Here is a 21613-nt window from a genome sequence, read left to right on the forward strand (position 1 = left end):
TCAGCCCAGCTTTATTAAGAGAAGCTTGAAAAGTGCAAGTGCTTTCATAAAACAAACAAACAAAACCATCAGTGGTGTTGATTTTGCCAGAAGTTCACCTACATTTATTCATTTGTTGCCTCATCTGCACATAAAGCAACTGATAGCGCTGCACCTGGAGGAAGCTGGCAAAACCTCAAAGAAGGAATGCCTGGGGAAACCAAAGTCCGGCTCCTGGGCTGCACCGAAGTACTTGTAAGCACGGGAGACTCTTCTGAGAACCTGACTCAAAGCTTCACGTAACATGATTCTGGATTTATTTTATTAATGCAGTGCACCCAGAGAAAGACAAGTCATTGCTGTGGCAAGAAAGGGGGAAGCCTTACAAGCACTTTTGAACAGAAACGCATGCTGCCCCATGACATCTAGGATAGAGATAGAGCAGACCGAGAGCTCCTGGAAAGTCCAGCAGGCCACTGTGAAATCCAACTGAGCACCTGAGCAGCAATATTCCTGCAGGCCATTCCACAGTCAACTAAACCCATGCTCTGGTGGGACAGCCTACCCTACTGACATCCAAGTTACAAGCTTCTAATTCTCTTCCTATCCATTTATTAACTGGATCAATGGAGTGCTAATCCCAGAGTTTTTTTTTCTGGGATGCTGCATTCATAATAAAACTACAGTAGGAGGAAATGGAAACAAAGCTAACTTAAAAACCAAAGTCCCACCCATGATAAATTGACAAAAGCTCCAGATCCTCTACCAAGGCAAGAAGGACAAGAGAGATGATGCAAGATCCAGTTTCAGTTCTTTTTGATGTGATTGCAATTTGTCTGGCTTACATATCCAAAAGACTCATGCCGTATAGTTTTTTTGAACAACCTATTTCACAGCTTTGGCACAGTCAAGCTAGTGAGGGAACATGCAAGCACAGCAACACCATTTACACATCAAAGGAAAGGAAAGGGCAGAGGAAAAAAAATAAAGACAATCAAGTTGTAACAAAACAGAACAGTAATAAAGAAAAAGTCAAATAGTGAAAACCTTTTGCTCAAATCAATAGATTGATAATTAAACTTTTCTATATTACCCAATAAAACGTCAGCTGCAAGTAAGTGGTCCATCACTCCATCCAAAACGTATGTCTGAAACTCCTTCTGCTGTGTTCGTGTTGATCTTTCAGGGGAAGCCTGATAAAAGAAATACAATGTTAAGATAATTAATATCTCTGAGCAAAAAGAGGGAGCAGGAGGGTGTTCTAGGTGAATTTCTCTTTTCTTAGCTCTCATGAACTATGTTTTTTTATCTTAACATTCTGTCTTGAGTAAGATGTCTTGGCTTTATCTAAAAATTTAAGATGCATGTTGTGTATACATTGGCTATATGCAGTCTTACAGAGTAGGCATTATTCCTATTTAAATCCAGTAAATTTATCTTCTGCCATAATAGGAACTGGAAAAGACTACATTCCAAAAAGATGCACAAATCTCTAACTAAACATATGGTTAAACTGTGATCTCCTCAGTTCACACAATCACGTCCTTCAGTAAAAAATGGGTAAATGGGACAGATCAAACATGTAAGTTGATAATCACTTCTATGTGGGGTTCCGCATATTACTACAGCAGCCTTGGTATAGTCATATAACAGATGAATGTGCTGAACCTTTATAATTTCCTTTGCACTTAAAGGGGAAAACCACTTTATCACCTTGTGTTGTTCAATGCATGCATAATCACACCTAACTGAATAATCCACTTAAACAGTCCTAGAAAGCCATATAACATGAAGGTAACCTGCTTTATCTTGCCCTGTAACAGTTTAGCAGTGTGTACATACCCAATGCTCTGTTTATGCTAAGGGGCCAGTAACATTGACGAGCGAGAACAGATTAAACCAACAGTAAAGCAACTGCAACCAATTGAACATGGCCTCAAATATGCTTCCTGATGTTTGTGTATAACTGCACCTCTTGGCAATTCATTTTTTGCTTTGTGACACCAAAGAGATGCTCAACTGCTCCAGGAAATTTGTTAGGAAATATACAAGCACAGTCCAAAATTCCTGCAGCTATCAAAAAAATCAGGGAGAGTCAGCAACACATAGGGTGAGGTAACAAATAGGTAGGTCAAGGGAGAATGTGAATTGACATGAACCAAACATTCAAAATACATTGTCTGAAGAAGGTGTGGGCAGTTAAACAGTAACTGAACTCATTCCTTGCCTCACCATTAACAGAAGGATGCTTTCTGCAGGTGTCACAAACTTTAAGAGGTAACGTACAGGAAGATAACACAGTTATTTTGTGAATTTTTATAGCATATGGCACCATATGTCCTGCCACTTTTTATCTAATATGAATAAAACAGAAACCTTAATGTTTCTGCAGGGATTTGCAGGGATTTTATATTTTCAACAAAGCCAATACAGCTGTCATGGTCTGAAAGGTGTTTAACAAATGAATCATACTCCACAAAAGTAAAACTTGAAGAAAGCTACAACTTCTCATGCTGCACTGTTGAACATCTAGTGTTGTGAGCCACTACCTCTGTTTCCAGACAAAAGGACGTATTGGCTAAGATGCCAAAACAAGATTATGGCTGCTCAAAAGTGAGGACAACATAGAAATAAAACAATGACACTGCATACTCAGCAACTAACAGAGCCATTTGACTGGCCAAATGAAAGTTAAGGAGCCTACAAAAAAAAGCAGTAGTAGGGCTGTGGTGTGGAGGGGAGAACAGAGCACAGCAAGAAAAAAAGCCAGGTAACCAGCGCACAGACTGTCAGCTCAAGCACCTGAGATGGTTACCAGTATACACAAATGCCGGGGGGTGCAGGGAGGAGAAGTCCAGAAAACATTCTCAAAGGAAAGCTGAGATAAACCCTCTGCATTTGCTTTCTTAGGTTTTTCCAAGCTGTTAAAGAAAGGTGAGCAAACTACTATTTATGAGACACTAGTGTTCCTTCCCCCCCCCCGCCTCATTTCAGGACAATTTACAGGATTCTACTGAATCCCAGGTCATCAGTCCTCTAACTTTGAAAGGTAAGTGGAAGAAAACATTTTAGGGGATAAAGTGTCACAATAAGTTCAAAAAATAAAAACAAAACACAAAGAAATTGTACCTCTAGCAGAAGATCTACCAGTGGAGTCTGTTTGCTGGCTGGTGTGAGACATAAGTTATCAATTATCAGCACACGCATGAAGTCAAACACAAACTTCTTGGCAGGATGGTTGGTTAGGTATGTCTTGGTGCCAACATTGCAGTATTCTGATTGGCTCCTGTTCATGCCAGAATCAGCTGCAAAGGCTTTAAACTCTTCAGCTGGGGACCCAACTTCATCATCAAGATCAGTGACCTGTGAAAAACAGCATGTTAAAACTCAAGATCAACAAATTAACAGCAGTCTTTTTGATACTCTATTTCTTTACTTGTTTTTCAAAGGCTACTCAATTCACATTCTGCTTCATAAGAAGCCTTTTTACAAGATTATGTTCAGGATCAGTTCCCTAATACACAATAGGAGAAACAACCAAATTCTAGTTTCAGATTCCCAAGGCGAACAATCATCAGTGAAGACTAGCGTGAGTTACATGAGCTAGAGATTGCATTTCACACTTACTTACCAACAAGAAGTACTCGGGCAATTTCTAGATACTTTGCAAAAATAAATGTTCTCATTGCAAAAAAGAAGTTTTGAAAAAGTTATTAACTAAAGCAGTTAAAAAGGAACTGGGCCTTTTCTTTTTTTAATACGATATCTTCATCAGAGTGCGGTATGGGTAAGCCAGTTTCCCAAAACCTCTTAAAAGAAAAAAAAAAAGGGGGGGTGTGTCTCTACAGCTTTCCTGTTTCTGACAAACAAGAACCTTTGTGGGGCTAGCTCTTAATGAGGACTGTAACAAAAGCGCAAACAGTCATGGAAGCTGTCAAATCCAAAAGACTGTTTTTATGTAACGCCCTCCTCCAAATGCAAGAGGAGACAACATGATTTCCCTCAACAGGCTTATCGCATCACCAGCTTATATGTGAAGTAACCAAATGTTTTGAACATTTGGTCTGTTTCAGTAGGAGATTTTTCCCAAGAAATTAAGAGAAACCCAAATGTGTACTCTTTCTGATTTTAATGGCAATCTCAGAAGGGCTGAAAGATCAGTTAAGAATTTTCTCTCAAGGCTGAATTTGGGCTATAGTGTTTTGTTGCAGGAACCTGGCTGTTATTCATCTATTTCACAAGGGATTGATTAGTTCTACACATTCGGGCAGAGGGAAATGCTGGAGGAAAAAACCAATTTGGAGTCAAGACAGCCTTCAAACAGTGAAGAGCTCAAGTGGTCAGGCAGCTACATAAAGTTTCAAGGGACTTAGTAGTTAAAGTAAAACCTGCTCAGAGACGCAAGGCTCCTCTAAAAACTCTATACAGGTGAACACCAAATCAGCTTCACCAGTTTATAAATGGCACTTTTTTGAGAGAGAGAGTGTGAGCTCCTAGCATCTACTTCAAGTGCAAGTTTAACTTAAAAGCAAAATAAACTATCTTTATGAGATGCTCATCAGCATGCCCCTTTAAAAACTGATCTCCCACTTTTATTGACAACAGAAAAGATAGCATGCCACCAGTAATTCCTGAAGTATTTTATCATACCCTCCCTAGTTCTAGCATTTGCCAACCTGTAGCATAACTATCCTTCCATGTTCTTAGTAAAATTACTTTTAGATGTTGGCTAACAATAACTGTTTGTTTCCTTTCCATTCATATTCTAGAAATAGTATCATTTTTAAATGACACCAAGCTCAAAGATACTACAGGCAGCAATGCAAGCAAAGTTGAATTCACACCCTCTCCTGGCTTGAACTCAGTAGTTCCAGGTAATACAAGAACACTGTTTTGTGGTTAAGCCACAAAAGAAGAAATGGGAAGTGGGAGGAAAAAGAAGTTTTAGATTTTATCATATCCTCCAGAGCAGAGGGCTGAAAGCATAGGCAGACTTCATTTCTTTTGCTTTTGTAAATCTGAGCTAACATTGTTCATATCATTGAAAATAACGGTCCACTAGAAAACAAATAAATCATGTACATTCCCCCTAAAACACAGTTTCAGATGTCACTGCACAGGAACTGCCCTTCAGTTGAACATGCACTTCTCTCAGTTCCAAAACCCTACTGCAAAACGTCCAGACCAGCCTTTACAATGACCTCTTTCTGCAGGGTAAGCAGAGCTTTATCTTTGTAAGACTGCTAATTGATAAATCCTCAAAAGTAACATTTTGGGGAAAAACAAAACAGGTAACTAGTTGGATTTCCTACCATCTCAGAGTACGGTCGTATGTTGAAAGGAAATACTGTTGCTGCCAGCGCACACAGGAACTCTGGACTCATCCACAAGGAAATGAGGTCTGGCACATTGTGATACAAATATCGAAAGAACTGCATCAAGGTGACTGGATATTCTCGAAGCCAAGAGCCTTCTTCCTCTGACTGCCAAGGCTGAGTTGAAAAACAAACAGCACATTAGCACAGATGGCACTAATTGAAGAATGCTCATTTCAGAAAGGAGCTGCAGGAAGAGGAGCTGTAAGGTCAAATATGCAATCTAACACATTGTCAAACATGCAGTGAAACTCATGATTGTGACAGGTGATCAAAGATGAGGCCAAATGTGATCAACCACATGGACAAGCACTTGTTCAAGCAGAGCAGAAATAAGTGACTGAATTTGTGGCCAACCACATGACCAAGTGTGAAAATCACATCCAGAACGTGTCAAATGTGTCAGAGCACGTGTCAGAACACATGACCAAATGTGTCTAGAACACATGACTGAGGACACAGTGTTGGAACATGTGACCTAGTATCTGACCAAACAAGTGACAGAAAATGTGTTCAAGCACATCACCAACATGTGACAAACCTGACCCAATGTGACAGAACATGTGCCTGAGCATGTCACCATATGATGAACATCTGAACAAACATGTGACCAAACACATGGCTAATCTTGCTTCCAGAATATGTGACAATTGAACAAGCTACCAACTTCTAACACACACATAAACCACATGTCCAAACCATGTGCCTGCAACAGGTGACAACAGAACATGTGATAAGAGAATATGTGTCCAAGCCATCACAAACATGTGACTGAACACATGGCAGCATGTCACCTTATCATAAATACATGAGAAACATGTAGCTGAACATGACAAACACTATGGTGATATGTCATGATAAAACAGGCTGGAACAAGTTGCAACCACATGATGAAATGTAACCAGACACATGACCGAACATGTGATAAACCCACAGCAATAACACACAGCATCCTAACACATGACAATAACCTATGCCTCAGCATGTGTTTGAGCACATCACAAACAGGAGACTGACCACATTTACAACACATGACTGACCATAAGACAACACATGTGTCCTAACACGTAATGATTCAAAACATGTTGGTAAACATGACCTGACTCATGTCAACCCAAAATGTGATGGCACATCTGAACATACACCTGATGACGCAGCACAAGATAGCAAGGCAAGAGATAGCGCATGTTGCAAATGTGTCTGAACAGGTGAGGACCAAACACATGACAGAACAGGTCACCAGCAAGAGACAGAACACGTGATAACAGGAATGTGTACAGCAGCAGGTCATGAACATGTAACCAGTACACATGTCCAGAAGACACTTCTGGACATGTTAACATGGGAGAGACATGCAGGTAAGCAATGCTTCTCAGAGCATATCACAAACACATGATGACCAAACAGGCGACAACCAAACAGGTGCTGCTTTTCAAACATTTCATGAGATAATTTTCAGCAGATAACATACTATGGCTCCAAGGAAATACAAAATTTTCCCACTGAGAAACCAACATTCACTTCTCTTGACATTAGATTCAAAGATGAGAAGATGACACGTTTTTCTGGCAGTAAATTCATTTCCTCCAGCATGTGGCTATTAATAGTCAGGGGACTTCTCTGCATGTGGAAGGTTCATGCACGAAATCTGCAACTCGCATAGCTCTGAGCAGATGGGATAGAGAGTCTCAAACATTGCCCCACGATGTTAATCAGGAAAGAAATTCAATGATCTCTGCCAAGGGCATTTTATCCTTCTGCTTTCTTGTTTTGTTTTAATTGCAGCAAAACACAAAGCCCAGACTTTTTGTGAAAAAGCAGCATTAATTTTGTGGCCACTAATATTTCTACAGATACTGAAAAATAAAGTAAGATAGAATAACCCACTGACACTGATGGTTTTCACCCAAGTATTATGAGCCTAACTCACAGCTGGGTTTCTCGTGACATTAACAAAACCTCAACTTTTTTAATTTGGCTTTTGACCACATGGCAAACTTGGAACAATTCTGTATATTCAAATATGAGCAAAATTTTTTATGCTTACAGAATTCAGCATGCTCCTCAGCATTCCCAATAACAAGAAGGCAGCTTCTGTGCAAACACTATGTATTGAAGAGGTAACGGTGCCACAGGAGGCAGGAACTCCAAATATGAATGTCCAAATAGAGTCTAAATCAAACTGTAAGAGGTGAAAGAGAAGAAAGACGACATGACATAACCCCTTTCTCCTGTGCAATTTGATACTGCTTTTTATTATACCTACAACATGCTCATTTGGCAGTATCTAAAAAATGAATTGTTTCACATCCTCCAAACTTTGTCCCCAAAAGCTTCATATGAAGGTCACATGTCACTGAAGAAAATTCCTTCTGACCATGGGCTAACGTAACTGCAACTCTCACCTTCTCTAAGTATTTAGGTGCTTTGAAACAAGAGACCTGTCAGCACAAATGCTGCACAATCACCTCAGTTTACTTCACTCACATCTAGCAGTAAAACCCACATAGTATCCCAAAGGAAAAAAAAAAAAAAAAAAAAAGAAAGAGAACAAAACAAACAGACCAAGTTTGCATTTTCCAACAAGTCCAAAAAATTAAATCAATTAAAAAATAAAAAAGGACAAAGTGCCCACTTCTAGCATTAAGAGCTCTACTGCTAAATATTTAAAGTCATTGAATTTAATTTTAACAGTGCCGTACTTCAATGCTTTAAGCAGGACGTGAGCTTCCTGCCTCTACTTCACTGTAGCACAGTGCTGAATGTGCTGTCAAGTATTCCTCTTGAGAAAACAGGCAGAATACCTTCTGGACTGAAATTTTTACTTTCCAGTTGGCACTGATAAATAAATGTTAGCACTGCATCCATTCTCAACAGGCATCTTGTCTACCTGGAGTGTGGCTTTTCTGCATAAAGCACTACATTAAGGCTTCCCAGGACTCTGTTGTAGACCATGTAATATCTACTCATTTACATACAGTTAAAACAAGTCCAAAATCAACCTGTTCAGAATAAGAACAATAAACGTTTTCCAACTACAACTGAGATGCCTCCCTACAAAACCACAGAGACCTTCTGAAATAAAAGCTACCTTGTTTTGTCTGTAACTCCATGATCTCTAACACAGCAACACCCCACTCTTTTAAAAAAACAAACAAAAACAACAACAAAAAACCAAAGCAAGCAAGCAGGCAAAAAATTATGTCCCCTTCAATGCCCATACCATGTCAGCTTGAAACAGGGATCTGCTTCTCATTTGACCCCAAAACAGACCAGAAAGACACCAGCGACAGCTATGCCCTAACAGGCTGGCTTCCACATACTCCCGTGGTACCTTGTCCTCCCACCCTAAACAGTTCAGCATTAAACACATCGTGACTCTGAGTCAGCTGCAGAGAAAAAGGAGGGGGCCTGGTTAATCTGTTATTTTCTTTCATGACAGACAGAATTACATTTACATTTTACTAGATAATCCCTACCTGGCAACCCTGATTACATTGGCTGGTGATGACAGGTGCACTGACCTGCAGGTTTTCGGGCAGTTCAGTGACTGGCTGCTGCAGGAAAAGGGCCATGAGGAGGAAATAGAGTGCAGGTACATTAGTGTGCTTCGGGAGAAGGGACTGCAGAACGGGAAAACCTGGGAAGTGACAAGCATCCCGGTTAATCTCCCGGACTGTTGATCTGCCACCAGCGCTCCTGCCGACATTGAACCCTAAGATGAAAAAAAAATACAAAAAGCCAATAATGTTAATAGGTAAATGGCTGTGAAGCTCACTCTTATTCAAGTAGTGGACTCAAGAGGGTACCTCCTCAGAAATTAACACTGCAAAAAATGAATGTGTGCATGCAGACTATCACACACACATTATGCAATTCTGCTTCAGATGTCTAATATTTTTAATCAATTAAAAAAAAAAAAAAAAAGGAAATTACTGCCTTCCAGTACCACATAGATGACACTGCTCCATACAGACTGCCTAATGCTACTGCATACACACACAGATCCATTTTCTGACTATGACCACAATTTCAGACTTTTAAAACACCCAAGCTTCTGAAAAAAGATATTTCACTGGCTGAGAGGGAAGTACCCCCTTAACATCAGTTACAGATTTATATTACCAAGCAGCAGTCCCATGGCCCATTTAAGTCAATTGGCTGTTAATTTGTTTCCAAAGATGTCTCAGGGGCATCTTGTTTCAGCTGTTTTGTTACTGATTAATCAGCTGGTATGAAGCATTAAATGCTCTTATTTTACCTTAAGTGCTGCCAGAGGCACAAAACTCACCTTTTCTGACCCTGCTTCTACCTAGGTATTACATTTTCCTATTTAAAAAAAAAAAAAATACACCACGGCAGCAGAAGCATTTATTTTCAAGTGAGGAAGGAGGCAGAAAGACAGTTCAGTCTCTGCATCAGCACAGAGAGTGAGCCATTCTTCTGACACTGACAGAGATCAGGTTGTTTTTCTGAGGCTCTAATACAGATATCCTTTCCACCAGAAACTGACCTTTTAAACAGAAGACATCTACCAGGAATCAGACTAATGAAATCTTTGCTACAAAGTTGCAGGAAATCCATCAGTAATCTTGAACAAAAATGGCTCCTATTTGGTTTCATGAGAAATCTTGGAGCCGATATGTTGTAATTTATTAAAAAACACAGGGTGTGAAAATCAGATAATCTGTCACTATCATTTGATGAAACACAAGTTTAAATATATCTGTTTGGTCACAGTCTAGCTTGGATTCAATTAAAGTGATACTATAATAAGAAAAATAGGAAAACTCTATAAATGCTCTCCAAATGTGATTGTAAATCACAATCTTATTCAGAAAGATTTTGTGACTGAAAAAATTGTTTATGTTACTGGACATTTAAAGTAGATACTGAATAAACAACTGTCAATTCCCTAAAATATCAATGGTTTTCAAATTTTAAGGAACATGCATGCAAGGCTCATGCATATGCAAAAGTTTTTTCTTAAATAAAATACAGGACATTACTCAGAGTTAGCCAAACAACAGATGCTATAGTATGTTATAAATATTTGCATGTGTTATATGGTTTCAGAAAAACTGTTTTCCTTAACCTTCCTAATTCATTAATAACACAAAGAACCATCCTATGTTCCTAGTTGAATATCCTGAGGGATGTATTATGGGCAATCACTGTAAATAGACAGACTTAATAGAAAGTTTTATTTATGCAAAAAACAACAAGATCGCATAAGATACTCCGATAGATTTCAAAGAGACAAAGCAGAAGAAAATGGACTTCACATTTTCATTTCAGGAAAAGCCCTCTTCCTGAAATAAGATCACTTCAACAACACTTCACAAATATTTCCTTATAATAAACCAATTGGGAAAAATCTTTAGTGCAGAAATAGATCATATACTGCTGCAACACAGAGAAGTGGCCCCTTGCACAGTCATTTTAGGAACAACAATTAAGTTGAAAGTACTATTAATACCACTGCCCTGATCTAAGGCCTACTCAAGCTTGTGAAAGACTCCCATTTAATGTCAATGGGTTTCCATCAGGAACTGAATGGACGTTCCTCTGTAAAGCACCATCTTATTTTGGCTAAAAAAACCAGGTCCATGGGAAATCTCCACTACACCTGTCTACACAGAATTGATATCCATTATTTTAGACACTTGGAGATGCATTTCAGACAACTTAGAGATGCTCAAAATGGGTCCTGTAGAACTAAAGCCTTATACACTGAATTCTAGATCACACAGGGTAACAGAAAGGTCTGATAACCTGGATAAATGAAGCTGCTTTAAGAACCTGTAAAGAAAGTCTTGACTAAGAGTGAGAGCGTGAGCATGCGTGCGTGCAGAAGAACACAGGAGAGGGAGAGGAAAAGAAAGGCTGAGATGATACTGTGAACACAGAAATTTCCAAGATAGCAAAAATCCAAACTGGTAAATCTAATTGGCATAGAACTCACTAGACAAAGCAGCTCAGGTATAACACCGCATGATGCTCTAACTAATAAAAAGTAAACAAACAAGTAAATTTTACTGAATCTTTATTTGCTGTGTACGTAAGGTACTATGCTATGCTACCTCTGCATCTAGCTCAGATGTGCCTGCCCACAGGACATACTTAACCGTACCATGATGGTAACAGAAAAAAACAGTTAGTACACAGGCTTCATGCAGATGATGAGGTAATACTGAACTACAACGAAATTCATGTAATGTCAACTGAAGGGCAGTTTCGTAAACCTGCTCCCTTTTGCTTAGGCAATCTAACTCTTAACAGTATTTATACAATAACCTCCACCTCGACACATATGCACACGTGCTCCCACATAATCCTTCAGTCATGATGGGGCTGAGATGCCATACCTAGCACAGTACCAATCTTATTGGTCAAGACAGAATCCGTCTGATCGAGCCAGCCTCCACCACTGAGACCCTCCTTAAATTTGATAAGGATGGACTGATTACTCAACAGGACCACAAGAATTCGCATGGCTGCTGTGACTGTGGTGGAATGTAGATGTTCTTCCATAAACATCATAATCCAGTCAAAACCCAGTGTCTTGACCAGTTCTTCACAAGCCCTAATTAAAGAGAAAAAAAAAAAAACTAGTCACATTTTACAGCATTTGGTTTCCTACTACATAGCAAAAATGTCCTCCACTACAGGGCAAACCTCAAGATCAGAGAAAATTCAGATCTATTGAAGAGTTAACTGAATTCTTAGGTAAGTTTGCTACACAACAAGAAGTGTTGCTCACCAAATCTTGTTAAATGGAACAGGTACAGTGTATTTGTTTAGCAGAAAGGGAAGAGTAAACAGCTTCTGGGACTATTCCATTGCATGAGATTTCTCCAATTGCTGCTTTTGATAACAAATGTGGAATGCTGAACAGGAAACATTTGTCCACAAATTATAATTTCCAAATACTTTCTGTTGAGCCATACATAGGTAAAGAGTTTTCACAAGCCTTTTTAGTAAACCGGTATTAAAAAATAAAGGTGGTTTTGGTTTTTTTATTAAGAGAAGAGTTGCTTGGGAATATTTGAAAGAATATGGTCTTGGGTTTTTTTAAAGCAGTATTGCTGAAAAGCTCAAACAGGTTCCGGTTGTATGTCAACCGACACTCAGTCAATCACCACATAATCTATATATGCCATACATCCACAAAATGCTTCCAACAGACTCAGGACAGCCCACCGGGCAGTTGCTTGAAAGTTGTATTTTGTCAAGGTTTAACTTGACAATGTTTCAAAGTCTCTTCTCCAACTCACCATATGACTCTAGTGCCTCATTAAACTATAATATCATGTTCCCTCACATGCAATTTTAAGGAACTAAGGGGCATTCTAGTGTTAATGATCCTAATGATAACCCCTACTGAAGCCATTTGATCTTAACCAAATGAGAAGTTCACTATCCCACTTCTCTAAAATCACAAGTTTTCTCTTTCGACAGATTTTATTTTCTCTATAGCCATGCATGACACTATGAGAAAACAGCACCAAGAAGTACTTAAGAGCAGAGGGTTAAAGAACAGGCTCTCCAGATAACAAAATTTTAAAACTTCAAAATAGCCAGACATCCACACTTGTTCCCACTGCATCCTATTCACTCGTGATCCTCTGTCCCTCAAAGTTTTAAAACTAACAATTTTACAAACACTGTCTTTCTTCCATTAAGTAACAATAAGAAGCAAGCAATCTCCCCCCAAATCTACCACATAATTTCCTCTCCTGCTGATATTTACTTCTGTTGTTCCTAACTTGAAGCATAAGTTTCTACTAATGCTGTCAATCATGGTCTTAAACTTTTTTTTTTTAAAGATTCAAAACAAAAAAGAGTTACTACAATAGCTGAAAGATACGTGTTAAGTTACACAGGCATCTGCTTAGTACTATCATTCTTACTACCACAACTGACAGCACACAACTCAATAATCATGCATTCCATTTCTGCTAGCATACCCAAAGCTAATTCAGTGACATCTGCATAAATCATTCAATAGTTCCTATAAAATTATGCAATTAAACTAGTGAATTGAATGGGGGCTGTGTAATTCTCCCTCTTGAACTAAAAAATTATATCCTTTCTCTACCTCAAGTTTTTTTGTACTTACTGCAAATTAACAGTTGTCTTTTCTTTAGATGTATATAGAAGTTTCAGAAGGATATCTAAAAGCCTGTTCCGCAGCAGAATAAGATTAGCAGAAACAAGTCCTCCAAAATCATCCTCTGTTCCTAAACATTAAAAAAAAAAAAACAAACTTAAAAAAAGCAAAATTAGTCTTTTGGAACTCAGATGTTTTAAGGGCTATTCATAAATTCCACACATAAGCAAATGCAACCTGATCGCCCTGCTAAAGTGCAGGCAGCCTGCTATACACTGCTGAGAAATGCTTGATGCCCCATTAGCACCGCCACACAGAGCTCAAGTCTGTTTGAAGAAGGGGTAAAAGGGAATCCCAGCTTCTCAGACAATAATCTAAATTGAGGTGGTCCAAATTAGCTAAACTAGTTACTCCTGGCAGGTAGAGACATAAAAACAATCAAACACTGCCCCGCACCCGCACAACATGGTAGATAAACATTTTGCATGATGCAATTGGGGGGGGTCGGTGGAAGGGGGTGAGGAATTGCAAGAAAAAAACGTGATACTTCCCAACTGCCTCCAAATCTATGAAATGGAGAGAAAAATTAGTTTCCTTTTCTTTCAACAGATCCCTAAACTCATCATCAGTTGAAAAACACTGCAAAACAAGCCAATGCATGCAGGTCAAGACTAGCTTTACAGTTATTTTGCAAATCTCTCCTATTGTACCTTATGCTGTCAAAGGAGGACCATGTTTTTACATTATTCAAACAAACAAACAAAAAATCAGAACTTGAAGCAACATGCAAAAATGTAGACAGATAAATGGACACTTTCTGGGCCAAGGTTTTGTGCACAAGTCAAACACAAAGCATCTTGTATGGCAGAAATACAGCAGAACTGATGGAAGACCAGTAACCTAAAAATCTCATGTCCTTTGCCTCAAAAGCTTCTCTCTCCATTCCTGCCACAGCCTGAATTTCTCCCCAAGGTTCTTCAGTCCCCCAGGTAGGCAAAAAGCAGCTCAGGCTGTGGTTAGCCTGGGAAAAAAAACACTGCTGGCCTGTAGTGAGAAAATCAGTCTGGATCTCTCTTCAATACCAACTCCCTCTTTTTCACTAAAAAGCTCGAAGTTAATCATCTTCAAGACCACAATAAGCAAAAGTATTCAGAAGGAACAGGAGAGACACAGGGGGATAATGATGAATGTGAAGACTGCCTAAACCTTGTTCTTCAGGAAACCAAACCAATAAAGCCAACTGTAAAGCAGAAACACTTCTCTCTCACTTGTCCCTGTGCACCAGTATATTCCCAGGAGATGCAGAAACATACAGTCTTTGGGAACTCCCTTCTAGTTATTTGGGTGACATCCACATGTGGGGCTAAAACATTTCTGTTCAGGGAGACTGATCGAAAATGCAATTGCATAAGCCTTTTTTCTTTAGGAAAACAAAGGTAGAAATAGTCTCAAAACAATTCAATATAAGCATTCTTGAAGGACAGTAAAACTTTTTTTGCCTAAAAAAATAACTAGGCTGTCTTAGTTATTCCTTCTACTTCCTCCACACCTGGATGGCAGATGCACCTAGTAATCCATTTTTTGTCTTTTTTCCTCTCCCCACAAAGAAGCAAAGATGCACAGCTGATTTGAAGGAGCAAGTGGAGGAAACAGAACAAAACCATGAAGTGTTAATGGAAGGAAAACAAAGAGTACATGGGTTTTGCACTGCTTTGCACACAATACTGAAAACTAAAGTAACCACAACTAACTGGCAGCCAGGTTATAACAAAATTACAATATTGCTAATGACACTATTTCTGCATTATTTAAGCGCAGAAGAGATCTCAAAGTATTTCTCTTCTACTGCTTCTAAGCCGTGCCATCACTTACCACTGTCAAGCTTTTCTTCATTGTTTATTTCCATGACTACAAACTTCTCACAGACTGCAAATGTAGGTAAAGTGGAAGAGATGAACTGTCCAAACCTTGTTGTATAGAGAAAGAACATCATTCATTGGTATGACAGATGCACTCTCATCTATCAATAATTCACCCTAAACATAAAAGCGTAACACTAGCGAGAGGGAGATACCCAAAAACGTCAACTTTCTCACATCTGAAGATTGAGGAAGACGGTCTCCATCTAAAGTTACTAGCCAAAACCCAAATTAACACGTAGTAATTAATGGAATCTTCGTATGCAAGTCTGCAGGTAAGGGACCCTGAAAATGCTAGGATTCAAGAAAGGAAACTGGGAGATACCACCAAGTCCTTGTAAAAGGAACATCACAAGTTAAAGAAAGGAGAACAAAACATTATTCTCAAACCATTACAGTGGAACAAGTATTACATCAAAACCAGTGATTACTCAACTGGTATAACATTTATGCCAATACCTTGAGGAGATGTAAAACAAGGTCATGGTTTTCCAAGACAAGACGATGTCTACTCAAAGAAAGGAGATATGATATATTCCTCTTTCCTCTGGAACTAACCTGAAATGGTCCCTAGCCAGTATAACTTTTCCCAAGTTAAACAATATTTTTCATTTTTGTTTCCAGGAAGGAGAAAAAGAAACACTCAAGATAGGCATTCTACAATCTGTTCTGTAACCATTTAAGCATAAAATCAACACTTTTATTCTTGAATCATTTTTTTTTGTCCTGTATAATTAAAACAAAGACAGGTAAGATGTTCAGGTTGATGCTTCTGATACCTTTAATTGTACTTAAAGCAAGAAACTGAAAACATGACCACTCGTATGCAAAGAACTCACAAGCTCTGCAATATTTTATCCATTTCCATCATAATGAAATGGGAGATGAGAAAAATTATCAAAGAGTTGAACTCATTTAAAAGCATTTCAAATATTCCTGTACATATGAATTGCAATTATTTATGTAACTTTCATCAGTCAGAATTAATAGTACTATATCCGACAGCCTTAAATTTTTTTTTTTTACACAGTGATGATTAAGAAAAAATTTTGAACTAAACCTTTCATGCAGAAGAGTAATCAAAGCTGCATTTTAACCAGAAGTATCGTTATACTCCATCTCAACTAATACTAAATGGTATTTAAGAAAAGTGCTCAGTGCTTCACATGAACAAGGGAGCTGCAATACAACACCTTTCGCCTGCAGAACATTAAGCCAGTTTAATCCGTCAGTCATACCTGGTTAGATACACACTGAATTTAATATGCAAATCAAGGCATTAACAAAATTATTGCCTATGTCTCATTCAGTCTAGGTCTTAGAGGAAAAAATTCAGCACATGAGCATTTCATGTTACTTGCTCCACAGCAGTATGACCATTCAGTATTTTTGACCAAGATCACCAAGATAATAAAAACAAGAAAGCCAGAATTATCACAGGTGTGGGCTACCTGAGCAAGTCATAGCTGCTAGGGAAGCCTTGAAGCAAAAAGCTCAGCACATTACTAATCGCAGCAATAGTAGGCTGGGACAGAGACATATCTCGAAGAGTCAAGAGCAGTCTTGGGATGAGTTGGAATTCCCTCATTAACTTAGCGTTCTTTGCCGCTTCGCTGGAAGAAGGAAAGAAAGGAGGTGGCAATTTAAAATTGGAGCATCCTCTACATATTACCTAATCCTCTAAGTCTCATTACTAGGCTGGCATTGGCTCATACCTTGACTCAGTGAGAAGTTCTATGAAGTGCTCAAATAATGACAGATGAAGCTCATAGGGTGCATGAAGCCAGACCTGAAATACAGAATAAACAATGATACATTTTGTACACAAATCCACTTTAAGATTAAAAACTGACATTAATATACCAATGGTTATGAAAGGCTTTAAGAGATTAAAACTGTTCATCTACGTAACTGTTTACCTGGCCATTAAACTCAAAAGCTCACTGCAAGGTTCTCAACTCTTTATTCTTCAACTTCAGGTAAGTATTAAATATACTAGTGAAGACTGAAGAAACACACATTGGTACCAAACATATTCTCTGTAAGCATATCATTTTAAAGCCGAAAACTTTTAAAGAGTTCTAGACAAAAAAAGGTACACACTATCTGGAATTTCTCTTTAAACAGATGGTGCAATGACTCCAAAGGAGATACTGGGGTCTGCAAGGCTGATGTGAAATGCAGTGTTAAGTTTATTTGGCTTAAGTGAAGATTTTCTCTTTGCAAAATTAGCTTACTATTTTCTGCCAAGATTAAACTCAAGGTCTTCCCTGATTTTGACTTTTTATTTTTTTATTTTTACCCAGCATTTCCTGCACACTGTTTTAAATGACTTAGATCCTCTACAAAAATAAAAAAAAAAAAATCAATTTTTAAATCAATAGAAGTAATAAAAGATATAAAAGCCAGAAAGCTCACAGTTACAGCTGCAAATCTTAAAATTGTCTTGCTGTAGAACAAAGCATAATTAATACTTGTGCACTGGTGTATAAAACTGGCTTAAATGAAAAGCTTTCTGGCTTTTGCTTTTCTTCTATCTTATCATCTAAAATGATCAGAACAAATCTTTTCATTTCCCTGTTTAGCAAAAGAGTAAGAATATCTAATCTATCCAATTTAAGTGAAATGTTTGGGTCACCGATTTCTGAATACAGAAATAAAATAAATAATTATTTAAAAAACCAAGCCAAAACCTGAGGCTTTTGGAAAGTTTCTTTTTAGTGACTCACAGACCAATTACTTGCACTTTAAAAAAATTTTTTTAGTCTCTTAAGTGTGCTCGTTCTCCAGTTGTTCTTGGTCTTCAGGAAAAAAAAAGACAGACAAGAATTAAACAATATGAAATTGGATCTTTTGTACAGTAGTTGCTGTCTGAGTGACTATATACCAGTGATGAAATTTCTCAGCTGGTTCCTTTATGGGGAAGAAAAAAAAAAAAAAAAAAAAGTAGTAAAAGAGAGAAGAGCATTCTTCAGCAGAATTCAAGCCTCACTGTAAAAGGAGCTGGGCTGTGATTCACACTTTTCTCTCTGCTAAATAGTTCATCTACCTTAAGAGCTCTACCACAAATATTACCTCTTGTAGATGTAGTAACTTCTTTTAAGTCTCTGTTTAATTTTGTGAGCACAAAGGAAGCATTATTGTTATTTAAAAGGTTTGTTAAAGAATAACTATTTACATGATACTGAAGAATTTATGTTTAGACACAGCACAAACTTATTTCTAGTTTTAACATTACACCTCAAGAAAAAAAAAAAAAGAGGAAACTTTGGTTGGTGACAAATTTCCTCTGTATTAGAACCCCACTAAGGTGGAAAAAAAAAAAAAAAAAAAAAAAAAAAAGAGGCTTACATCTGCCCTTTTCATTTCCTCTTTCTTAGTGCCATAATTATAGCATATCGTTGATCTTGGCAAGAGGGGTGGGTAGTGGGTGCATTAAAGACCTTTATGTTCTCAAAAACCCGAAGTTTACAAGACCTGTTAATTTTATTAAAATGAAGGCTATAGTAAGCAGCAGAAGTTTTTTCATAGGTGAGACCCTTAAATAAAAGTTTCCAGGAGTGCTATGAAATACTCAAACAGAGATCTAAAAAAAGGAAACGGAAAATTCCATAAAGCCATTTGTGCAAGGCAGACTTGCACTATTAAGTCACTATCTTATAGCTGGACTAGTAGTGGCAGTAATATTTTTATTTATTTATTTTAGTATATATGAACCAGAATACTTTTAACTCAGTCTGTGTCACGTACAGATAATGCCAAAGGAGAAAACACTAAACTATGAGCTCTACACATTCTTTATCAGCCGTTATTACATTAGCAATTCCTTCTGAACTTCTCTACTTTCCTTAGTTTAACACAACAACACTTAAATATTTCATAGGTCGTGCAAGCAGAATTTTAACTGCCTTACTATTAACTTTGCAGGAGATGTATGATAAAATGATTTCCATGTCCTATGTTGAAAGTTTACCTCCTACTGTTACCTTCAGTACATCTTTCATGCCTCGATATATGTACTGCAGTAGAACACACAGGTTAAAAGAAATTGCTGAACAGAAAACTACAAAACATATCTTCTAGAACAACAAAAAGCAGAAATGTCTGTGGTACCCATTCATTGTTTCTACAGTGATTCAAGCCATTTCAGCAGGAAAAGTTACTAATAATCTTGCTGCTCAGCTGCTTTACTGTACTATATATGAAATAGTAAGTTCTCAGGATAACAGCCTAGTTCAATATTTAAGGTACGCTATCAGCATCTGACTTAATCCCTATCCAACTTCATCATCACTTTTCTGTGCAGCCATACATACTTCAAAATCGCAGAGCAGATCCTGGAAGGCAGCAGAATTTGGAATAATGGACGTTTCATGCCCGCTATCGACAGTTCCCACCAAGGAAAAGGTGAGATGGAGTATGTGGCTGTTCAGAAGGGATCGTTTCTTCTTTAACAGCATTGCCAGCAACTTCAACAAGTAAACAGAAAAGGAATTAGTAGCCTATGAACACACAGCAACATTGTCTAAGTGCAAAGAAGCATGGATGAAATGTCTGTGTCTCTTTAGAGAAGGCTCTTAAAGTATGTCTGATAGTTGATACTCTTGGTGAAAAAGCTTCAAAGTGGCATTAGGGTTGATTAGAAAAGTGGCACGTCCAGGACACCCTCCAGCTCATAAAACATCTGTTCTACACTACAAACAGTATCTAGGCCCTGAGGATTAGGCATACACACCCCCCCACCCTCAGCTCTCTGGTAGTCAGTCACAGTTTAAGACAGCGTATGATACAATCTCAGTTTTATTCCTGGACAGCAACCATGGATATGGCAGACAGAGTGCCCCTAGAGTACTGCATGCACAAACGAGAGGTATTCTGGCACTGAAGAAAAGTAGCCATGATAACGTAAACCTGAAGAAGAAAAGTAGCCATGATAACGTAAATCTGAATAAGCCTGACTTTCTTTTTTCTTGCTGCCCTTTGTTGCCCTAGGCATGACCATAGATGTTGGCCTTTTGGGCCTCATTTCTGCTCTAACTTCTTACAATCTGGGTTGGGAAAGAACCAATTGCCAGATGTACTACTACTATTTCTCGTCTTCTGATGTGAACTTGTTAAACTCTCAACATACTGGCCTGTTCAGCTTCACCATCCTCCTTGAAACATTACTGAAGAAATACACATTTCTGGAAATCTCTCTCAAACCATACTATTTGCTGAGGTCAATACAAGTGGAATGTAAGGTTGTATGTGATGATCCACTGACTGCTTATGGTGCAAGGAAGACACTGTCTAGATTTATTTGGTCAAAGTAAGCCAAGGTCTGCAACAGGCTACATGGAATAATGTTTTGATGTAACTATACTAGCCATTAGCATTACAAGGTTTGTAAATATACAGCCCAAACCACAGCACAAACTTCCTGTTTCAGTAAAGCAGTCTTCATGAGAAACGTAAAATGCATTGGTCATGTAAAGATCTTCTCAAGTCAGTCAACCAATCCTTCTGCATAACTGATTGCACTTTCCCCATTCCGATGGAGAATTAAGAATTCTGCAGCTTGAAAGCAAACAGTATCACTAACTATAAAGTCCGTGCAGTCTCCTCAAAATGATGATTCTAGGAGTCCACTTGTTTGGTTTTCTTCGTGTGTCCCTATCCTCCCCTCTTGCTGGCAGACCATGGAGACAGACGCTCCCAGGCTTGCAAGGGTGGGTTCACAATCACAGGAAAAGAATCATCTAAGTGCCACAGTTGTGCTGTTCCTTGCTATTAATGAAGGCTCAGTTTCAGCAAAGCAGCTGAACATGCACAACTACTTAGCAAAACTTTCCACCCTCTCCTGTAAAACCAATCCTAAATAACTCAGTTATGCTAATTAGCCAAGAGGTTACTAAACTTAAGAGCAGAAACTCAGGTTACCACAACACAACAAGGAATTTCCACGGGAACTGCTAGGACAGATAGTGAAATTCAGTCTGCATGATCTGTTTTAAGACATTTCTTACATACCTGATAACCTCTGATTCTTTCCATTTCTTTGCTGGCTAGTGGATTGCTCTTTACCACACAGACCAAGGCCTTCACAGCTGCATACAACCCTTCTACATCTGATGCCATAGCTACAAGTCCCAAAATAGCAGCAGCTCCACCAATGTACTGCAGTGTAGTGGCAACAGGCTTGGGGACAAATGTTCTTACTCCTGAGCACAGGCACAGAAAACACA

General features: G+C 38.4%; 1 protein-coding gene across 9 annotated transcripts in view; it reads right to left on the bottom strand.

The window, feature by feature from the left end:
• The window catches only part of WDFY3 (WD repeat and FYVE domain containing 3), a 187911-nt gene that overhangs the window by 40073 nt on the left and 126225 nt on the right, over positions 1–21613 (bottom strand). For 7 of the 9 annotated variants that reach the window (XM_052772395.1, XM_052772380.1, XM_052772369.1 and 4 more), the window contains 12 exons: positions 21399–21589; positions 19703–19855; positions 17102–17175; positions 16838–16999; positions 15340–15434; positions 13477–13597; positions 11723–11940; positions 8834–9069; positions 7402–7536; positions 5292–5471; positions 3109–3342; positions 1073–1172 (listed from right to left, as the gene is read on the bottom strand). In XM_052772395.1, coding sequence (XP_052628355.1) covers positions 1073–1172; positions 3109–3342; positions 5292–5471; positions 7402–7536; positions 8834–9069; positions 11723–11940; positions 13477–13597; positions 15340–15434; positions 16838–16999; positions 17102–17175; positions 19703–19855; positions 21399–21589 — 1899 coding nt within the window. The remainder of the gene's footprint in view (positions 1–1072; positions 1173–3108; positions 3343–5291; positions 5472–7401; positions 7537–8833; positions 9070–11722; positions 11941–13476; positions 13598–15339; positions 15435–16837; positions 17000–17101; positions 17176–19702; positions 19856–21398; positions 21590–21613) is intronic. The other 2 variants (XM_052772360.1, XM_052772388.1) reach the window with 2 other exon arrangements.

Source organism: Harpia harpyja, chromosome 2, assembly GCF_026419915.1.
Source record: "Harpia harpyja isolate bHarHar1 chromosome 2, bHarHar1 primary haplotype, whole genome shotgun sequence".
In the NCBI taxonomy this organism is placed as follows: domain Eukaryota; kingdom Metazoa; phylum Chordata; class Aves; order Accipitriformes; family Accipitridae; genus Harpia; species Harpia harpyja.